Source organism: Mobula hypostoma, chromosome 4 (assembly GCF_963921235.1).
Source record: "Mobula hypostoma chromosome 4, sMobHyp1.1, whole genome shotgun sequence".
Lineage (NCBI taxonomy): Eukaryota > Metazoa > Chordata > Chondrichthyes > Myliobatiformes > Myliobatidae > Mobula > Mobula hypostoma.
This window is the reverse complement of record NC_086100.1, coordinates 167,068,320-167,091,628: the sequence shown is the minus strand read 5'-3', so window position 1 is coordinate 167,091,628 and position 23,309 is coordinate 167,068,320. Positions and strand designations below refer to the sequence as shown.

The window sequence follows — 23,309 nt, the reverse complement described above, 5'->3', positions numbered from 1 at the left end:
GGACTGGCAACAGGCCAGTCAAGCACACGCACTCTGTGTCTACAAAGCCACGCTGTTGTAGCCCGTGCAGAATGTGGTCTGGCATTGTCCTGCTGAAATAAGCATGGATGTCCCGGGAAGAAACGTCGCCTTGATGGCAACATATGTCTCTAAAATCCTAATATACGCCTCAGAGTCAATGGTACCTTCACATACATGCAACTCACCCATGCCGTGGGCACTGATGCACCCCATGCCATCACAGATGCTGGCTTTTGCTCCTTTCGCTGATAACAATCTGGATGGTCGTTTTCATCTTTGGCACAGAGAACTCGACGCCCGTTTTTTCCGAAAACTAGCTGAAATGTGGACTCATCTGACCACAGCACACGGTTCCACAGTCTTTCGGTCCATCTGAGATGAGCTCGGGCCCAGAGAACTCATGGCGACCGGCGTTTCTGCATAGAGTTGATGTATGGCTTCCTCCTTGCGTAATACAGTTTCAAGTTACATTTCTGTATGCAGCGACGGACTGTGTTGAGTGACAATGGTTTTCCGAGGTACTCCCGAGCCCAGGTGGCTATAGTTGTCACAGTAGCATGACGGTTTCTTAGGCAGTGCCGCTTGAGGGCTCGAAGATCACGCGCATTCAACAGTGGTTTCCGACCTTGCCCTTTACGCACTGAGATGTCTCTGAATTCTCTGAATCTTTTCACAATATTATGTACTGTAGATGTTGAAAGACCTAAATTCTCTGCAATCTTGCATTGAGAAATGTTCCTTTTGAACTAACAATTCTCATGAATTTTGGCACAAAGGGGTGAGCCACGACCCATTCTTGCTTGCAAAGACTGAGCCTTTGATGGATGCTACTTTTATACCCAGTCATGATACCTCACCTGCTTCCAATTAGCCTGCTTAATGTGGAGTCTTCCAAACTGGTGTTACTTGAATATTCTGTGCACTTTTCAATCTTATTTTAACTCTGTCCCAACTTTTGTTAAGTGTGTTGCAGCCATCAAATTCTAAATTTGTGTATATTTACAAAATACAATTAAGTTGGTCAGTAAAACTATTGAAAATCTTATCTTTGTACTTTTGTCAGTTAAGTAAAGGTTCACGTGAATTAACATATCACAGATTTTTGTTTTTATTGCATTTCAGAAAATACAGGTGTTAAGTGTGACTGTGAGTTGATATCTCTTCATATTTTCTCTACTTTGTTGCTTTAAAACTGTCCTACGGGTTGTTTTACTATTTGATGATCTTTGCGGCTAACTTGCATGAGTTCAGTAACTTAGAGTGCAAGTCTTAATTAAAGCATTCCTATAAATGCATAGAAGAAAGTTAACCATTAGCTGTTGAAGGTGTAACTATTAGATGTGCCCATCTCAGTATCATCATGGAGATTCCAGTTGGTTCCATATTTCATACCTTTTGACTGTTTCAGTAGATTTTGTAGAAACAATCCAGAATGGAATTCTGAACGTAAAATGGACTTTCTTGTTAACATTCATTTTTGCTCCCTTTCCTCTTGTGCTCCTATCTCCAGTACCCTTTATTCTGCTGCATACCTGTTGTTCCTGAGTAACTGCTTTTTCTTCATTATTTTCCATCTTATTAATGATGTTAAGTTATTTGGATGTTAGTTAAAAGGTTAACAGTTCCTCCTCCATTGTAGTTTTAATGAAATTTTATAAACACTTGCATGAACATTAAGTAGGATGTCATTTTGTACCTGTCACCATTTAACTCTTCCTGCGTGATGTAGAATTTATGCTAGACTTGGACTGAGGAAAGTTAGATTTAGAACATTTGTGAGAGGTGATTTGTAGATAGTTTTCTTCCATTCCCTGTGGGAGCATCAGTGTTTGGTATATGTAGATCAAATGACCATCATTCATTTTAATTATATAGTATTGACAGAATGTTCCAACTGTAGGGGCATCAAACCCAATTTTGTTCTCTTCTATAATTCATCCTTGAATAATTCACTTTGAGGTCTTTTGTACTGGATTATAGAGGACCACCATTTCCTAACAGTAGAAGTGCTAGGGCTACAAATGGCAATTATTTGATCATTCTGTTGATAAATATTTTGCTTCTCTGAAGGAGCCTAATGAGGCAATTTTGTTTTTTTAAAATTTAAATTGACCACTACCTCTTGTATTTCTTCAAAGTTTATCAGTTTGGTAATATGCATTAACTAATAGTGACTAATAGCAAGTGTCAGGCAAGGTCATGGTCAACTACCTAGTCTCACATAAAATAATATAGTCTATTCCATGGTCAGCAGCTAGCATCTGAAGTGATATCACCTGGGCTAGTCAGGAATAGAAACAGGAGTGGACAGATTGAAAAGGAGATCCATCAAAGGTCTTTGAGTTCCTAGTGAGCCAATGCTGTCCATCGCTTAAGAGGGAATAGATTGAGCAACACACACAAATTACTGGAGGAACTTAGCAGGCCAGGCAGCATCTATGGGGGGAAAAAAGTACATTCGATGTTTCAGCCCAAAACGTCAACTGTACTTTTTTCCATAGATGCTGTCTGGCCTGCTGAGTTCCTCCAGCATTCTGTGTGTGTTGCTCGGATTTCCAGCATCTGCAGATTTTCTCTTGTTTGTGAGAGAAGAGATTGTAGCAGTTTACTCTAAGAATAATCTGTGGTGGAAAATTATGTGTCTAATCTCACACCAAGCTAGTTGATGTCAGAACCAATATAATGGGACAGGATGGAGGACAGTTATAGCAAGATCTAGGGGACCCACAACTATAGTAGTCTTAGGACTAGCAATGTGACCACAATTCCATAATGGGCAACAGGAACAATTCTTTAAACCAGCCTTGGGTGCAGTAGCTTGTGAGAAAGGAGACGTCCAGGTAACCGTACTGCAAAGTTAATTAAATTCATGAACACAAGAATCCCCAAGTATGGCACATATCCAAAATATATTGTGACCACAAAAATGTCAAGGTTTCTAAATACAGCTAACTAAATAGCTCTACAGTTTCTGTAATTGCCAGTATAGTAGAGTCATACATTAATACTGCATGGAAACAGACCCTTTGGCCCAACTCAGTCATGCTGACCATGGTGCCCATTATTTCAGAATCTGGTTGATTATCACTGACAAGTCAGAAAATTTGTTGTTTTATGGCAATGGTATAGTGTGAGACATAAAAATTACTGTAAGTTGCAAAAATAAATAGTTTAAAAGAAGAAATATGAGGTAGTATTCCTAAGTTCATGGACGTTCTAAAATCTGATGACAGAGGAGACGAAGCTGTTTTTGAAACATTGAGTGTGGGTCTTCAGGTTCTTGTACCTCCTCCCTGTTTATAGTGAAGGCATGTCTCAGGTGGTAGGTTCTTTAGTGATTGATGATGCCTTTTTGAGCCACTACCTCTTGAAGATGTCCTCGATGCTGGACACCTAGGATAGATTTGTGCCCATTAAAAAACTGCCTGGGTCTACAATTCTATACAGTCTCGTGTGATCCTGTGCATTGGAGCCTCTGTGACAGGCTGTGATGCAACCAGTAAGAAGGCTCTGCACCATGCATCTGTTTGCAAGTCTTGGTGACATTTGCCTGCTTTTGGCTCTGATCCCTCTGAACCCTTCTTACTCACGTACTGTACATATCCAGAAGTCTTTTAAATATTGAGAAGGGGGGGAGGAGAAGATGGCGGCGTGATGCAGCGCGCTGCCATTCCGAATGATATCGATATGTCTAACTAGGGTTGCCGTGTACAATCCGGATTTGATGGAGACTGCCGTGAGAAGCGCGGAGGAACACCTGGAGTAACTTCTGAAATGCCTGCTTCGCTGCCGCTGCTACTGTGCGATCGAGAATCTCCGGAGACGAAGGCCCCAAATCCTCGGCTTTGCCTATTGCCGGGTCCGGGGTCAAAGCACTCGGCAGAGATGGTGCTCGGTGTCGGGAGGTGTTCGGAGGCTCGGAGTTTTTCAGACGGACTCAGAGTTGGACTGTGGTCGGATGCTTCCAGGATGCTGCACCGGCAGGTTGGCGGCGCTGGAGGTTTACCGTCTGCGTGAGATGATGGGGACTTTAGAGAGACTTTGAGACTTTTACTGTGCCTTGGTTGTTCTTTTCAAATTACGGTATTGCTTTGCACTGTTGTAACTATATGTTATAATTATGTGGTTTTTGTTAGTTTTTAAGTCGGTTTGTCATGTGTTTCCGTGATATCATTCTGGAAAAACATTTTATCATTTCTTAATGCATGCATTACTAAATAACAATAAAAGAGGACTGCGTGTCCTCATAATCATGTATAAAAAAAATACTGCAATTGTACTGACCTCAACTACTTTCTCTGGTAACTCACAGCACCCTCTCTGTGAAGAAACTTACTCCTCGGGTCCGTTTTGAATCTTTCATCTCTCACCTTAGACATATGCCCTGCAATTTTAGCTTCCCTCCCCTTGGCAAAAGACTGCATCTGTACCCCTTACAATTTTACACACCTCTATAAGGTCACCCTCAAAATCTGTATGTTCCAAGTGTGCCCAGCCTCTCCCTATAACTCATGCTTTTAGATCCTGGCAGCATCCTTGTAAGAACAAAAAACCCTGTTAGATCTTATTTTTATTTATGAGCTACTATCTTGTTTTATAGAGTCACAGAATTGTACAGCTCAGAATTGAACACTTGGGGCTCACTTCATCCTTGCTGATTATGATGTCTGTCTGCACTAATCTTTTTGGTCCATATCCTTCTGCACTTATTCTATTCAAGTACTTGTTCAGATGCTTTTTAAGTTTTCAAATCAAATCAAGTTTAATTGTCATTCAAACCATACATAGATACAACCAAATGACACAGTGTTCCTCTGGGGCCAAGGTACAAAAACATGCACGCGCATTCAAAATAATGAGAAAGCAAAAAAAAGAACATAGTCACGTAAAAAAACAAATTTTTGTCCATGTCCCCGAGCGACAAGTTCCGCAAATTGATAGTTCCCAGCAGTCCTGCCTGTTGTTCCACCGATCCAACACTGGAGGGCAAAACTGACGGGAGAGGCTGAGCCCAGATGCTAAGCTACATTGCAAGCCCGAGGATTGAGGCCTAATTCTATCTGCAACCAAGGCGTCACTTCTGCCTAGCTGGCTGTCTCTCTCCACCAAACAAGGGAAGCAGGCCTGTGGCGATTAATGTCCAACAGGGTTTTGCAATCGCAAAGAAATGTCTAAGACAGTCACTCACCATTTCATTGCACACCACTTTCATGCCAACTTGAAGGCACCAACTCTGATGCAGCTGAGTGGCATGGGCTGCACCCAGGTCAGCACTTCCGAACCAATCCAGCTTCTCCTGCCTGGCTCGAATCCCCAGGTCTGATGGCCCAATTTGACCTCCCTGCCTTTGCCATCTCCTCTGGCAGTTCATTTCAGTATTCACTACGTTTTGTGTGGGGGGGAGAAAACCTTTAAAATTCTCCGATCTTACCTTACCCACAGCTCCAATCTGCTAGTTAAATTTGAGAGCGACGCTACACTGATTGGCCTAATCTCAAATAATAATGAGGCAGCCTACAGAGAAGAAGTCATCACCCTGACACAGTGGTGTCAAGAAAACAACCTCTCCCTCAATGTCGCAAAAACAAAGGAGCTGGTTGTGGACTACAGGAGGAATGGAGACAGGCTAACCCCTATTGACATCAATGGATGTGGGGTTTAGAGGGTGAACAGCTTTAAGTTCCTCGGCATAAACATCACCGAGGATCTCAGGTGGTCTGTGCATACCGGCTGTGTGGTGACAGCGCCTCTTTCACCTCAGACGGTTGAAGAAGTTTGGTATGGGCCCTCAAATCCTGAAAACTTCCTGCAGGGATACAGTTGAGAGCATCCTGACTGTCTGCATCACTGTCTTTTATGAGAACTGTACTTCTCTCAATCATAGGACTCTGCAGAGAGTGGTGCGGACAGCCCAGCGCATCTGTAGATGTGAACTTCCCAATATTCTGGACATTTACAAAGACAGGTGTGTAAAAAGGACCTGAACGATCATTGGGGACCTGAGCCAGCCCAACCACAAACTGTTCCAGCTGCGACCATCTGGGAAATGGTACCGCAACATAAAAGCCAGGACCAATAGGCTCTGGGAGAGCTTCTTCCACCAGGCTATTGGACTGATTAATTCATGCTGACACAGCTGTATTTCTATGTAATAGTAACTGTCCTGTTGTACATACTATTTATTATAAATTACTGCATATTGCACATTGAACATTTAGACAGAGATGTACTTAAAGATTTTTACTCCTCATGTACGTGAAGGATGTAAGTAATAAAGTCAATTCAATTCATTTCAACCTGTACCCTATTGCTCTAGACTCCCTTGCCTGGGAAAGTGACTATCAGTGCTCCTCAGAAAATCGTCCCTCAGACTCTTGCCTTCCATTGAGAATAAACCCAGCCTGTGCAAATTATCCTTGTAACTACAGCTCTCCATTCTAGACAACATCCTGGTTCAATTTGGAATTTTCTGTTGTGAATGGTGTATGAACAAAAATATAAATACTTGATTTGTATGGAACAGAAAATGTTAGAATTTTCATTAGTTTTGATGAATAAAATTCCATTGTGCTTTAGTTTTATGAATTTAATTGTTTTGAACTTTGTGGCTTATGTCTGAATTATTTTGATTATTTTGCAGTGTCGAGGGCCTTCATGCTATTGTGGTGTCTGACAGGGATGGAGTTCCTGTGATTAAAGGTAATAAAGGCTTCTGATTAAATCTGCATTTTTGTTGTAATCTTCTGATATTACAGAAATTAAAAATGATATATTCTCAGCTGTCTGGATGCACTACTGATCACAATCGTGCAACTAGTATTACCACTGCTGCTTCAGATCCAACAATTTGGGTTAGATTCCGATCTCCAGAGCTGGCTGTATGGAGCTTGCACATGCTTCCTGTGATCACCTGGGTTTCCTCCAGGTTTTCCAGTTTCCCCACCACAACTCTCTCTTCGGCTGTCCATCGATTTCGATGTTGACTGAGGCCTGGGCAAGGTTGTATGAAAGACCGGCAGTTGCCCATGCTGCAAGTCTCCCCTCTCCACACCACCGATGTTGTCCAAGGGAAGGGCACTAGGGCCGATACAACTTGGCACTGGTGTCGTCGCAGAGCAATGTGTGGATAAGTGCCTTGCTGAAGGATACAACGCGCTGCCTCAGCTGAGGCTCGAACTAGCGACCTTCAGATCACTAGACCACTGCCTTAGCCAATTGGCCACGCGCCAACACATGGTCGTGTGTAGGGGTGGTTTAATTGGCCATTGGAAATTGTTCCCAGTGTATAGGTGAATGGAGGAATCTAAGGGAAGCTGATGGGAATGTGGGAAGAATAAAATGAGATCACTGAAGAATTGGTGTAAATGGGCATCTGATGCTGGTTCAGATCATGGTGAGCTGAAGGGCATGATTCTTTCCCGTATGATTTTGACTTTATAAATAAAAACTGCAATGTAAAGTTCAGGATGGTGGAGTGGAGATATGTCTCTACCAAAGGAGGTGTAAAGTGGTCCTTCCCTCCACTAGCCTGCAGGTCACCATTGGACAAGGTGTAGACCTGCTTAGCCACCCCCCCCCCCGCCCCCACATCACCTACATCAACACACCACATAATGATGATGATGAATGCAAGTTTCAGACTGGGTTTTACGGGTTGCAAACTGGTGACCTCAGTCTCCACCCAATTACAATATGTGGAATTAGTTAGAATGTTGAAGAAAGATCTTTCTATCCAAATTATTAAAAGTCAACTTTATTTAAAAGGGCAGTAATATAAAACAAATTGTATTTTTCTATTCTGTTTAATGACTTTTGATATTTTTAATGTAGGAGTACTAGTATGCTGTAACCAGCATTTGAAGATGTTGTTGGTTAAGGGAGAAATAGTGTCCCGGACAAAGAAACTTTCTGGCCCTTCTATGATGATTAGTTGGAAGTTTTGTATCTGAGAATATGTGAAACGTCTCTCTACAATGAGAGAAGGAAACAAGACTGTGGTGGACGCAGAAACAAAGTGTTGCTTATTTTTAAAAAAGGAAATGAATACTCCCTGATCCAGCACTTCTTTAGTTACGGTTCAGCATCTTTTAAAAGCAAGTGATTGATGTTCGTAAGAAATCAGTTTAATAGAAATCCTGGCATGCTGTCTTAAATAGTAAAAGCAATTGGCAAAGTGATTTGCTGATTTGATTTAAAAGAAATGTTCTGATTCACAAATTAAGATACGTTATTTTAACACTCCACGATGGGACCTGACAAATGAGACAGTTGTTGCAAGGAAGTGGAGTGACTGCTGATTTCAGCTTGGCCATTCAGTCAGGCCTTTTGAGGTTATGATGAAAGAATGATTCAAGTTCCTGTTTCCAGAACTTACGAAGTTTCTTGCAATTTCCAGCACCCTGCCAGAAGGACCCTATCTCTTATTGCAGGAGATAGCCAGTATTTTGCTGCATTAGTAGTACAGGTTTCCCTCGCCATACGAAGGTGGAGCATTCCTATGAAATGGTTCGTAAGCCGGAATGTCGTAAAGCGAAGAAGCAATTACCATTTATTTATATCGGAAAAATTTGTGAGCATTCACAGACCCAAAAATAACCTATCAAATCATGCCAAATAACACATAAAACATAAAATAACAGTAACATATAGTAAAAGCAGGAATGATGTGATAAATACACAGCCTATATAAATTAGAAATACTTCTCTACAACGATTGCCTGCACTGTTCTCCGTAGCGAAAATCTCACACAAGCGCTCTCGGCAAAAACACGGCGCAGGCGCTCTCCAGTAACCTTTAAGCTATGAAGCTGCCAAATCATACCAAATAACACGTAAAAATACACAGCCGATAAAAAGTAGAAATAATGTATGTACAGTGTAGTATCGCTTACCGGAATCTGGAAATCAGCGCGGAGCACACTGACGATGGTGTGTTAGGCTGAGTCGTCGGAGGGTGGGGTGGTGCAGTGGTCCCCACCCTCCAGGCAGTGGACAGATAACCTATCCGCGAAGCATGCAAGGTGTACAGCGGTAGCCAGTACGCATCCAGCACATCTTTAATAAAAAAGCCGAAATAAACAAGCCTCTGATCTGGGCCGACATTTACGTGCCAGGCGGCACCTAATTAATTAGCTTGTTTATTTTGGCTTTTTTCTTAAAGACGTGCTGGATGCCTCCTGGCCACTGCTGCATTCTCCGCGAATTGGTATCTGTCCGCGGCCCGGGGGTTGGGGTGGTGGGACACTGGGGTGTCATCTCATCGTCGTCTGTTTCCATTAGGGCAGGCAGCTCATCTTCTCCTATGACTGCTCGCCTCGATGTCGAAGGTCGAGGTTCGTCGTCTCCTGTGGCTGATGTGGAAGGCTTGAAAAATGACTATGCTTGACGGCTTAGCCCCGCGCATTTTTCTATCGTACAGTTCTTTGTAAGCACTCAAACCATCTTGCAAATATGCCTAAACCAACGTATCCTTTCAAAATTAAAGTCATACTTTCGTGCGCTGCCTTTTTTCGTAACAGTGAAAACACCTTCGGTTAGCGAAAACGGAACTAATGTAAGTCTTTTGTAACAGTGAGGTTTCGTAAAGTGAATGTTCAAAAAGTAGGGGACACCTGTACCATATTCAGAAATCTAAACATCTACTGTATTATGATGGAATGTATGAAGTGATACAATTATATAGCATCCTGTATGTCTGCACCAAGCTAAAGCTGATGCAGGACTGCACCTTTATTCTGCCATTAATCGTGCATCAGCAGGGTGCAGGCGACTAGCCACTGACACGCAAGCAGTTTCTGCTTTAAATATACTTCAAATTAAACTGCTACACTGGTGCTGTTGAAGTGTTTGAAATTAATTGTTCCCATGGGTTATTTTCTTCAGTTGCTAATGACAATGCGCCAGAACATGCCCTGAGACCTGGATTCCTCTCAACCTTTGCCTTAGCAACGGATCAAGGAAGCAAGCTAGGACTTTCTAAGAACAAGAGCATCATTTGCTATTACAATTCCTACCAGGTAAGTATTTTTGTTTTTTAATAGAGCATTTCTAATCCCCACACCATTGTAAGCATCATTTTAAAATTTGGAAACGAAAATGTAGAAATGTTCAGGAGGAAGGGCAGCTCCTGAATACAAGATCCAGGTTGCACCAGTGCAAAAACTTGAACTTTGTTTCATCGGGCAGCCCTACATTTGTTCTCTTTTCAATATTTTTATTAAAAATTCATAGGGATACAAGTAATATGAATCATATTATATTTAAATCAAGTAATATGATCACAGTATCCCATATTCCAAATCAATCGTAGAAAAAAAAAATTGAATTATGTTATGAAATGAAATAAAATAAAATAATTATATTTTATTTTTAAAAATCTACCCCCACTACTAAAATGAGCTGGTTGGTAAAACAAATGAGAAGGAAAAAAAATATCTTACCATATAATATTTTAATAATAATGGCTCAGATCCATACTTTAATAACAGTTCAAAGATTATGGAAGTAACTCAGAAAGGGTCCCCATAACATTAGGAAATCATGTTTAAAATCAGAAATCGAACAACGAATCTTCTCTCGATCAAGGCATAACATAACGTCAGATAGCCATTGAACATGAGTGGGCGGGGCGGCCGCCTTCCACTTGAGCAAGGTCACCCTCCTGGCCATAAGAGACATAAAGGCCAATACCCACAAATTAGATGACTTCAGTTTTGTGGCACTATCCTCAACCATACCAAACATGGCAGTCAAGGGATTGGGCTGAAAGGCATCCGCTAGTCTTGCGAGACCATGGATCTGCGTCTGGAAAGTCTTCACTCTCCAGGGCGCAGGCCTGGGCAAGGTTGTATGGAAGACCATGCTGCAAGTCTCTCCTCTCCACGACACCAATGTTGTCCAAGGGAAGGGCATTAGGACCCATACAGCTTGGCACCAGTGTCTTCGCAGAGCAATGTGTGATTAAGTGCCTTGCACAAGGACACAACACACTGCCTCGGCTGGGGCTCGAACTCACGACCTTCAGGTCACTAGTCCAGTGCCTTAACCGCTTGGCCACGTGCCCACACTGGGCTGAAAACTAACATTGAAAAGTACAGAAAAAGTTTGAAATACATCCTTCCAAAATTTTTCAAGGCTCGGACATGTCCAAAACATATGAATTAGTGTGGCCACTCCATTAGTACATCTATCACAGTAAGAGGAAATATCTGGATAGAAATGAGAGAGCTTGTCTTTAGACATACGAACTCTATGTACCACTTTGTAATAAAGAATGACGAGCACATAATGATGAATTAATCAATTTTAAAATAATCTTCCGGCTCTCTTCAGATATGAAAATCTGTAAATCCTTTTCCCAGTCTCCTTTAATTTTATCTGAAGAGGCCTTTTTCAGTAACAACAGCAGACCGTAAATGTAAGATATTGAACCGTTGTCAGAGGGTTTCAGATTAAAAATTGTATCTATTATATTCTTATCTGGACTTGTAGGAAATGTATGTAATTGAGATCTTAAAAAATCTCTAATCTGTAAGTATCGAAAAATTGGGTATTGGAAGGGTTAAATTTCATTGAAAGTTGCACAAAAGAAGGGAGAGTCCCTCCATCAAAGAAATCCTGAAATTGTTTAATACCCAATCTATCCCATTCTTTAAAAGATAAGTCAATTATAGATGGTTTAAAAAACAATTAGAAAAGATGGGACTTGAGAGGGAGAATCTCAATAAACCAAAATGTTTTCTAAACTGTAACCAAATCCTCAAAGTATGTTTGACAACCACATTGTCAGTTAGTTTATTTAAAGATAAAGGAAGCGAGGATCCAAGTAAAGAAATAATGGAAAATTTCATAACAGAGTTGACTTCCACAGAGACCCATATAGGACAATTCTCATGGTTAATGTAATATATCCAGATCGTAATATTTTGTATATTAACTGGCCAATAATATAACCTAAAATTGGGTAAGGCAAAGCCTCCATTCTGTTTGGTTTTTTGAAGGTGAGCTTTTTTTATTTGAGGTTTTTTATTCTTCCATATATAGGAAGAAAGAATTGAATCCAAAGAGTCAAAAAAAGATTTAGGAATAAAACCAGGCACAGCATGAAAAAGGTATATAAATTTAGGTACGATATTCATTTTAATAGAATTAATTCGGCCAATTAGTGATAGGGAGGCGACCAATTAGAAAGTTTTTTTTAACATAATTCATTAAAGTTAAAAAATTTTCCTTAAATAAGTCTTTATAATTCTTAGTAATTGTTACTTCTAAATACGTAAATTGTTTTCTTAAAATTTTAAAAGGAAGGTTAATATCAGTTGGTATTAAATTGTTTAAAGGAAACAGTTCACTCTTATGTATATTTAATTTATATCCTGAGAACTGACTAAAATTAGTAAACGGAACACAAATGGTAAAGAGGTTGTAACATTAGATATGAAAAGCAATAAGTCATCAGCATAGAGCGACACTTTATGAATAGTACCTCGTCTTAAAATACCAGTAATCTCATTAGACTCTCGAAAAGCAATTGCTAAGGGTTCTAATACCAAATCAAGAAGCAGAGGGCTCAAAGGACAACCTTGTCTAGTCCCACGTTGGAGTTTAAAGGGTTTAGAATTCTGAAGATTAGTAAGAACCCGAGCGGAGAGAAATAAATAAAGTAATTTAATCCAATGTATAAAATTAGGTCCAAAATTAAATTTTTCTAAGGATGTAAAAAGATAATTCCATTCAACTCTGTCAAAGGCCTTCTCCGTGTCCAAAGATATCACACATTCTGATATTTCCTTAGATGGAGAATGCATAATATTTAACAAACTGTATATTAAAATGGGAATATCGATTTTTAATAAATCCAGTCTGATGATCTGAAACTATAGAAGATATATTTTCAAGTCTGCGATCCAACAATTTAGATAAAATTTTAGTATCAAAACTGAGTAACGAGATAGGTCTATAGGAAGAACATTCAATAGGATTCTTATTCTTTTTGAGAATAAGTGAAATGGAAGCTTCGTAAAAAGACTGCGGTAATCTTCCTACCTTAAAGGAGTCTGTAAGGGTAGAACATAAGTGTGATATAAGCAAGGAGGAAAAGGCCTTATAAAACTCTCTATAGAATCCATCGGGTCCTGGGGATTTCCCAGAATGCAATTCTCAAATAGCCTGAGCAATTTCCTCCTGGGAAATAGGTTGATCCAATTTCCTACGATCATCTATTGAAATATTAGGAATATTTAATTGATCTAAAAAATTATTCATTGCAATATTGTCATTAACAGAATCAGAACTATACAATTTGGAATAAAGTTCCCTAAAAGTGTCATTAATTTCAAAGTGGTCAGTTGTCATGTCCCCATTAATTTTACGTATTTCTTTAATTTGCCACTTGGCTATAAATGGCTTCAATTGATCAGCCAGTAGCTTACCAGTTTTATCTACGTGAATATAAAATTGACTTCTATCTTTTAAAAGCTGGCTTTCAATTGGATACGTTAAAAGAAGATCATATTTAGTTTTGGTTCCAATACGTCTTTTATATGTTTCAGGATCAAGTACCGAAGCATATTTATGGTCCAGTTGTTTTTAACTGATTAGCTAGTTCGTTTCTCTCTTTGTTAGCTTTTTTAATGATGTTTGCAGTGTAAAAAACTAATTTGACCCTGGATATATGCTTTAAAATTATCCTATATAATAGGGCTAGACATCTCTTCCAACATATTTTCTTCAAAAAAAAGAGTAATTTGATTCTCCATAAATTTTTAAAAGTCCTCATCAGATAACAAAGTTAAATTAAGTCGCCAAAATCTACTCGTAGGGATAGGACCAGGAAGATTTAAAGATAGAAGTACAGGAGAGTGGTCAGAAATAGCAATCTCTTTATATTCAAACTCTGTCCCAACTTTTGTTGAGTGTGTTGCAGCCATCAAATTCTAAATTTGTGTATATTTACAAAATACAATTAAGTTGGTCAGTAAAACTATTGAAAATCTTTTCGTTGTACTTTTGTCAGTTAAATAAAGGTTCACGTGAATTAACATATCACAGATTTTTGTTTTTGTTACATTTTGGAAAATATCCCAACTTATCTGGAAATGGGGTTTGTAAATAAGTTAATATTTCGAACCATTTTAAATACAAATCATCATGTAATTAAAAGATCTGGCCATAAATTATTAAAACTAGAAAGCAAACCGTAAGGTAAGGTAGTGAAACAGATAATCATATAATCAACCCAACACAGCTCCCAGAGAGAAATAGGCCCTAGCCCCTCCCCCACCCAAAGCCAGAAGGCTGACCAATAGGCCATCAGCGAGCTAACAACTAAAAAGTTCCCTCCCCAAAAAATCCTGTTGACAGAAATTCCGGTCCTTCAAGGTCAATTTGTCCCTACCAAGATGCAACATAAAAAGAAAAATAACTCAGTATTCAAAAATATAAAAGGATCAATTTAAACAAATTTAAAGAAAGCTGTATTAAAATAAAGTCTCAAAAAGGGATATAATAAAAAAGTATCAAAAAAAACAGAAAACCATATATGAACAGCCAAAACGTAAGCTTATTGAAACCTTATTTCAAATTCGTATTAACAGAAGAAAAAATTGATCAAATAAGAAATATAAATTTTAGACTTCAGCCTTCAGAAACTCTTTTGTGTCTTCAACCGACTTTATTTTTTTTGCAATCTGTTCTTCAAAACAGTGCTCAGATGAGCAGGAAACCGAAGGGATGGTTTAAATCCTTTATTGTAAAGTTCCGACATAAATTCTTTATGTTTCATACGATCAGCCATAACTTTAGGCAAATAATCCTCCACAAATCTGACCTTATAACCATGGAAAACGATCATTCCTTGTTGACAGGTATGGCCAATTAAAAGGTTCTTAATACAAATTCATGAAAACTTAGAATGACCGACTTGGGTCTCGCTGCTGACGACAATGGCTTCGAAGTTGGCGAGCGATATGCTCGGTCGAGCTTCGGCTCAGAAGTGAATAAAACAGGGAATCGTTGTTTCAGGAAGTTTGCAAAGAACTTTGTAGGGTCAGCGGCTTCAATTGATTCTTCAAGACCCAAAATTCGCAAATTATTTCTCCTGTTTCTATTTTCTAGATTGAAAATCCTTTTCATCATTTTGTCATTGGATAAGGATAACTTTTTGCAGAGTTTAATTGTATCTTCAACATCCTCTTCAAGTGTCACCAGCTTTGCAGTATTTTCCTGAATTCGGTTCTCATGCACAGTTAAAGTTTGTTGGATTGTATCCAATTTGCCATTAAGTTGTTGAAACTCCTCAGAAAATTCCGATTTTTGCCGTATAATAAGGTTTCAAAAAATAAAACTGGTAGGAGACAATAAAATAAATAGGGTAGGAGCAATCTAAAACAATGTTACTCCATTAGCTGCCAACAGGGCTGTCCAGCCCTGCATTTGTTAAATAATTTGTTTTTATTTAGACAAACAGCATGGTAACAGGCCCTTCCAGCCCAATGAGCCCGTGCTGCCCTATTACATCCAAGTGACCTATGTACATTTTTGGAATGTGGGAGGAAACCAGAGCATCCGGCAGAAACTCTTACAGTCACGGGGAGAACAGTCAGGAGCAGGAATTGAACTTGGGTCGCCGGCGCTGTAAAGATTTACACTAGCCACTATGCTACCGTGCTGCCTATACTTGAAATGCTGAATGATAGAAATTTATGGCACAGGTTCAAAATGGTATTTAGTACAAATTAGTAGCAGAAACAGTAACTTAATCTATTCTATATCAGGATGGTTGTACACATGCAGGTTGTGTTGCTTTCTAATTTTGTATCTATCATCTTCCTGCTCCTCTCTCTGCAAAGGTTACACATTTAATAAAGTTTTATTTTCTCTTAGGAAAAGCAGATATTTCTATATTAAATTAGGACCAGTAAGTTGTGCAAGAGAACCTTCTTAGATCTATAATAGAACATTAGCTCAGTGGCTACTTTATTAGGTACCTCCTTCACCTAATGAAGTGGCACTGTATGCACGTTGTGGTCTTCTGCTGTGTACTCCATCCATTTCAAATCCTGACATGTGCGTTCAGATGTTCTCTTCTACACACCACTGCTGGAATGCTAGTTATTTGAATTCCTGTTGCCTTCCTCTCGGCTTGAACCAGCCTGGCCATTCTCCTCTGCCCTCTCTCATTAACAAGGAGTTTTGCCTACAAAACTGCCGCTCACTGAATGTCTTATTTTTGTTTTTCATACTATTCTTTGAAACTCTAGAGACTATTGTGCATGAAAATCCCATGACATCAGCAGTTTCTGAGATATTCAACCATTTCAGTTGGCACCACAATCATTCTACAATCAGAGTCACTTAGATCATGTTTTTTACCTGTTCCGATGTTTGGTCTGAACAAAACCTGATCCGTTTGACAATGTTGCATGCTTTTAGGCATTAAGTTGATTGGCTGATTAGATATTTGCATTAATGAGCAGGTATACAGGTGTACCTAATAGTGGCCAATTTGTGTATGTAGATTTTAAATTTCAGATCAATATAAATTTGGTTAAATAAAAGCATAAAAGGCCATAATGCAATGTGGAAGGGTCATGGAATAGAGATGAATATAAGCCATGATCTCACTTAATGGCTTGTAAAAAAAATTACTGAGCTGAAAAGCTGAATTGTGATGCTGTATTCCTCGATGCAGTTCTGTGTTGCTTTCTATTTGAGGTCCAGAGTGGAAAGTTGGTCACTTTAACCTAAAGAACACGTGCACACTTTCTGTTTTCACCTACTGACCATTGGCATGCATTATTAGTGTTCAGCCAGTTCCTCAAGCCTAGTTATCCTATGTTTTGTCCACCTTGATGGTTGATTTTGAAACATTTCCCTTTGCTTTTTAGGTTGTGCAGTTTAATCGGTTGCCTTTGGTGGTTAGCTTCATAGCCAACAGTGATGCTAACACAGGTACGTTATACACATTACTGTGATATGGTTCAGTGGTTTTGTTTGTTGTGCTGTGATGACACCTAGAATGTTAGCTGTACATCTTGCTACATCAGTCCAAAGTATATTCAGTTTCTACTTAGTACAATGGTTGTTTTAGTTTCCTAACCACAGACTGCTGCTCCACAGAATATTTTATCAGAGGGCAGATTAACAGACTTTATATAAACATAGAAACATAGAAAATAGGTGCAGGAGTAGGCCATTCGGCCCTTCGAGCCTGCACCGCCGTTTATTATGATCATGGCTGATCATCCAACTCAGAACCCCGCCCCAGCCTTCCCTCCATACCCCCTGACCCCCGTAGCCACAAGGGCCATATCTAACTCCCTCTTAAATATAGCCAATGAACTGGCCTCAACTGTTTCCTGTGGCAGAGAATTCCACAGATTCACCACTCTCTGTGTGAAGAAGTTTTTCCTAATCTCGATCCTAAAAGGCTTTCCCTCTATCCTCAAACTGTGGCCCCTCGTTCTGGACTTCCCCAACATCGGGAACAATCTTCCTGCATCTAGCCTGTCCAATCCCTTTAGGATCTTATACGTTTCAATCAGATCCCCCCTCAATCTTCTAAATTCCAACGAGTACAAGCCCAGTTCATCCAGTCTTTCTTCATATGAAAGTCCTGCCATCCCAGGAATCAATCTGGTGAACCTTCTTTGTACTCCCTCTATGGCAAAGATGTCTTTCCTCAGATTAGGGGACCAAAACTGCACACAGTACTCCAGGTGTGGTCTCACCAAGGCCTTGTACAACTGCAGTAGTACCTCCCTGCTCCTGTACTCAAATCCTCTTGCTATAAATGCCAGCATACCATTCGCCTTTTCACTGCCTGCTGTACCTGCATGCCCACTTTCAATGACTGGTGTATAATGACACCCAGGTCTTGTTGCACCTCCCCTTTTCCTAATCGGCCACCATTCAGATAATAATCTGTTTTCCTATTTTTGCCACCAAAGTGGATAACTTCACATTTATCCACATTAAATTGCATCTGCCATGAATTTGCCCACTCACCCAACCTATCCAAGTCACCCTGCATCCTCTTAGCATCCTCCTCACTGCTAACACTGCCACCCAGCTTCGCGTCATCCGCAAACTTGGAGATGCTGCATTTAATTCCCTCATCCAAGTCATTAATATATATTGTAAACAACTGGGGTCCCAGCACTGAGCCTTGCGGTACCCCACTAGTCACCGCCTGCCATTCTGAAAAGGTCCCATTTATTCCCACTCTTTGCTTCCTGTCTGCTAACCAATTCTCCACCCACACCAATACCTTACCCCCAATACCGTGTGCTTTAAGTTTGCACACTAATCTCCTGTGTGGGACCTTGTCAAAAGCCTTTTGAAAATCCAAATATACCACATCCACTGGTTCTCCCCTATCCACTCTACTAGTTACATCCTCAAAAAATTCTATGAGATTCGTCAGACATGATTTTCCTTTCACAAATCCATGCTGACTTTGTCCGATCATTTCACCGCTTTCCAAATGTGCTGTTATCACATCCTTGATAACTGACTCCAGCAGTTTCCCCACCACCGACGTTAGGCTAACCGGTCTATAATTCCCCGGTTTCTCTCTCCCTCCTTTTTTAAAAACTGGAGTTACATTAGCCACCCTCCAATCCTCAGGAACTAGTCCAGAATCTAACGAGTTTTTAAAAATTATTACTAATGCATCCACTATTTCTTGGGCTACTTCCTTAAGCACTCTAGGATGCAGACCATCTGGCCCTGGGGATTTATCTGCCTTCAATCCCTTCAATTTACCTAACACCACTTCCCTACTAACATGTATTTCGCTCAGTTCCTCCATCTCACTGGACCCTCTGTCCCTTACTATTTCTGGAAGATTATTTATGTCCTCCTTAGTGAAGACAGAACCAAAGTAATTATTCAATTGGTCTGCCATGTCCTTGCTCCCCATAATCAATTCACCTGTTTCTGTCTGCAGGGGACCTACATTGGTCTTTACCAGTCTTTTCCTTTTTACATATCTATAAAAGCTTTTACAGTCCGTTTTTATGTTCCCTGCCAGTTTTCTCTCATAATCTTTTTTCCCCTTCCTAATTAAGCCCTTTGTCCTCCTCTGCTGAACTCAGAATTTCTCCCAGTCCTCAGGTGAGCCACTTTCTCTGGCTAGAAACATAGAAACATAGAAAATAGGTGCAGGAGTAGGCCATTCGGCCCTTCGAGCCTGCACCGCCATTTATTATGATCATGGCTGATCATCCAACTCAGAACCCCGCCCCAGCCTTCCCTCCATACCCCCTGACCTCCGTAGCCACAAGGGCCATATCTAACTCCCTCTTAAATATAGCCAATGAACTGGCCTCAACTGTTTCCTGTGGCAGAGAATTCCACAGATTCACCACTCTCTGTGTGAAGAAGTTTTTCCTAATCTCGATCCTAAAAGGCTTTCCCTCTATCCTCAAACTGTGGCCCCTCGTTCTGGACTTCCCCAACATCGGGAACAATCTTCCTGCATCTAGCCTGTCCAATCCCTTTAGGATCTTATACGTTTCAATCAGATCCCCCCTCAATCTTCTAAATTCCAACGAGTACAAGCCCAGTTCATCCAGTCTTTCTTCATATGAAAGTCCTGCCATCCCAGGAATCAATCTGGTGAACCTTCTTTGTACTCCCTCTATGGCAAAGATGTCTTTCCTCAGATTAGGGGACCAAAACTGCACACAGTACTCCAGGTGTGGTCTCACCAAGGCCTTATACAACTGCAGTAGTACCTCCCTGCTCCTGTACTCAAATCCTCTTGCTATAAATGCCAGCATACCATTCGCCTTTTCACTGCCTGCTGTACCTGCATGCCCACTTTCAATGACTGGTGTATAATGACACCCAGGTCTTGTTGCACCTCCCCTTTTCCTAATCGGCCACCATTCAGATAATAATCTGTTTTCCTATTTTTGCCACCAAAGTGGATAACTTCACATTTATCCACATTAAATTGCATCTGCCATGAATTTGCCCACTCACCCAACCTATCCAAGTCACCCTGCATCCTCTTAGCATCCTCCTCACTGCTAACACTGCCACCCAGCTTCGCGTCATCCGCAAACTTGGAGATGCTGCATTTAATTCCCTCATCCAAGTCATTAATATATATTGTAAACAACTGGGGTCCCAGCACTGAGCCTTGCGGTACCCCACTAGTCACCGCCTGCCATTCTGAAAAGGTCCCATTTATTCCCACTCTTTGCTTCCTGTCTGCTAACCAATTCTCCACCCACACCAATACCTTACCCCCAATACCGTGTGCTTTAAGTTTGCACACTAATCTCCTGTGTGGGACCTTGTCAAAAGCCTTTTGAAAATCCAAATATACCACATCCACTGGTTCTCCCCTATCCACTCTACTAGTTACATCCTCAAAAAATTCTATGAGATTCGTCAGACATGATTTTCCTTTCACAAATCCATGCTGACTTTGTCCGATCATTTCACCGCTTTCCAAATGTGCTGTTATCACATCCTTGATAACTGACTCCAGCAGTTTCCCCACCACCGACGTTAGGCTAACCGGTCTATAATTCCCCGGTTTCTCTCTCCCTCCTTTTTTAAAAACTGGAGTTACATTAGCCACCCTCCAATCCTCAGGAACTAGTCCAGAATCTAACGAGTTTTTAAAAATTATTACTAATGCATCCACTATTTCTTGGGCTACTTCCTTAAGCACTCTAGGATGCAGACCATCTGGCCCTGGGGATTTATCTGCCTTCAATCCCTTCAATTTACCTAACACCACTTCCCTACTAACATGTATTTCGCTCAGTTCCTCCATCTCACTGGACCCTCTGTCCCTTACTATTTCTGGAAGATTATTTATGTCCTCCTTAGTGAAGACAGAACCAAAGTAATTATTCAATTGGTCTGCCATGTCCTTGCTCCCCATAATCAATTCACCTGTTTCTGTCTGCAGGGGACCTACATTGGTCTTTACCAGTCTTTTCCTTTTTACATATCTATAAAAGCTTTTACAGTCCGTTTTTATGTTCCCTGCCAGTTTTCTCTCATAATCTTTTTTCCCCTTCCTAATTAAGCCCTTTGTCCTCCTCTGCTGAACTCAGAATTTCTCCCAGTCCTCAGGTGAGCCACTTTCTCTGGCTAGAAACATAGAAACATAGAAAATAGGTGCAGGAGTAGGCCATTCGGCCCTTCGAGCCTGCACCGCCATTTATTATGATCATGGCTGATCATCCAACTCAGAACCCCGCCCCAGCCTTCCCTCCATACCCCCTGACCTCCGTAGCCACAAGGGCCATATCTAACTCCCTCTTAAATATAGCCAATGAACTGGCCTCAACTGTTTCCTGTGGCAGAGAATTCCACAGATTCACCACTCTCTGTGTGAAGAAGTTTTTCCTAATCTCGATCCTAAAAGGCTTTCCCTCTATCCTCAAACTGTGGCCCCTCGTTCTGGACTTCCCCAACATCGGGAACAATCTTCCTGCATCTAGCCTGTCCAATCCCTTTAGGATCTTATACGTTTCAATCAGATCCCCCCTCAATCTTCTAAATTCCAACGAGTACAAGCCCAGTTCATCCAGTCTTTCTTCATATGATAGTCCTGCCATCCCAGGAATCAATCTGGTGAACCTTCTTTGTACTCCCTCTATGGCAAAGATGTCTTTCCTCAGATTAGGGGACCAAAACTGCACACAATACTCCAGGTGTGGTCTCACCAAGGCCTTATACAACTGCAGTAGTACCTCCCTGCTCCTGTACTCAAATCCTCTTGCTATAAATGCCAGCATACCATTCGCCTTTTCACTGCCTGCTGTACCTGCATGCCCACTTTCAATGACTGGTGTATAATGACACCCAGGTCTTGTTGCACCTCCCCTTTTCCTAATCGGCCACCATTCAGATAATAATCTGTTTTCCTATTTTTGCCACCAAAGTGGATAACTTCACATTTATCCACATTAAATTGCATCTGCCATGAATTTGCCCACTCACCCAACCTATCCAAGTCACCCTGCATCCTCTTAGCATCCTCCTCACTGCTAACACTGCCACCCAGCTTCGCGTCATCCGCAAACTTGGAGATGCTGCATTTAATTCCCTCATCCAAGTCATTAATATATATTGTAAACAACTGGGGTCCCAGCACTGAGCCTTGCGGTACCCCACTAGTCACCGCCTGCCATTCTGAAAAGGTCCCATTTATTCCCACTCTTTGCTTCCTGTCTGCTAACCAATTCTCCACCCACACCAATACCTTACCCCCAATACCGTGTGCTTTAAGTTTGCACACTAATCTCCTGTGTGGGACCTTGTCAAAAGCCTTTTGAAAATCCAAATATACCACATCCACTGGTTCTCCCCTATCCACTCTACTAGTTACATCCTCAAAAAATTCTATGAGATTCGTCAGACATGATTTTCCTTTCACAAATCCATGCTGACTTTGTCCGATCATTTCACCGCTTTCCAAATGTGCTGTTATCACATCCTTGATAACTGACTCCAGCAGTTTCCCCACCACCGACGTTAGGCTAACCGGTCTATAATTCCCCGGTTTCTCTCTCCCTCCTTTTTTAAAAACTGGAGTTACATTAGCCACCCTCCAATCCTCAGGAACTAGTCCAGAATCTAACGAGTTTTTAAAAATTATTACTAATGCATCCACTATTTCTTGGGCTACTTCCTTAAGCACTCTAGGATGCAGACCATCTGGCCCTGGGGATTTATCTGCCTTCAATCCCTTCAATTTACCTAACACCACTTCCCTACTAACATGTATTTCGCTCAGTTCCTCCATCTCACTGGACCCTCTGTCCCTTACTATTTCTGGAAGATTATTTATGTCCTCCTTAGTGAAGACAGAACCAAAGTAATTATTCAATTGGTCTGCCATGTCCTTGCTCCCCATAATCAATTCACCTGTTTCTGTCTGCAGGGGACCTACATTGGTCTTTACCAGTCTTTTCCTTTTTACATATCTATAAAAGCTTTTACAGTCCGTTTTTATGTTCCCTGCCAGTTTTCTCTCATAATCTTTTTTCCCCTTCCTAATTAAGCCCTTTGTCCTCCTCTGCTGAACTCAGAATTTCTCCCAGTCCTCAGGTGAGCCACTTTCTCTGGCTAGAAACATAGAAACATAGAAAATAGGTGCAGGAGTAGGCCATTCGGCCCTTCGAGCCTGCACCGCCATTTATTATGATCATGGCTGATCATCCAACTCAGAACCCCGCCCCAGCCTTCCCTCCATACCCCCTGACCTCCGTAGCCACAAGGGCCATATCTAACTCCCTCTTAAATATAGCCAATGA

General features: G+C 40.9%; 1 protein-coding gene across 2 annotated transcripts in view; it reads left to right on the top strand.

Moving 5' to 3' along the window:
• Positions 1-23,309, top strand: part of lamtor3 (late endosomal/lysosomal adaptor, MAPK and MTOR activator 3) — a 39,497-nt gene that overhangs the window by 9,945 nt on the left and 6,243 nt on the right. For both annotated transcript variants that reach the window (XM_063046913.1, XM_063046914.1), the window contains exons 4-6: positions 6,662-6,720; positions 9,904-10,037; positions 16,908-16,971. In XM_063046913.1, the coding sequence (XP_062902983.1) occupies positions 6,662-6,720; positions 9,904-10,037; positions 16,908-16,971 (257 nt within the window). The remainder of the gene's footprint in view (positions 1-6,661; positions 6,721-9,903; positions 10,038-16,907; positions 16,972-23,309) is intronic.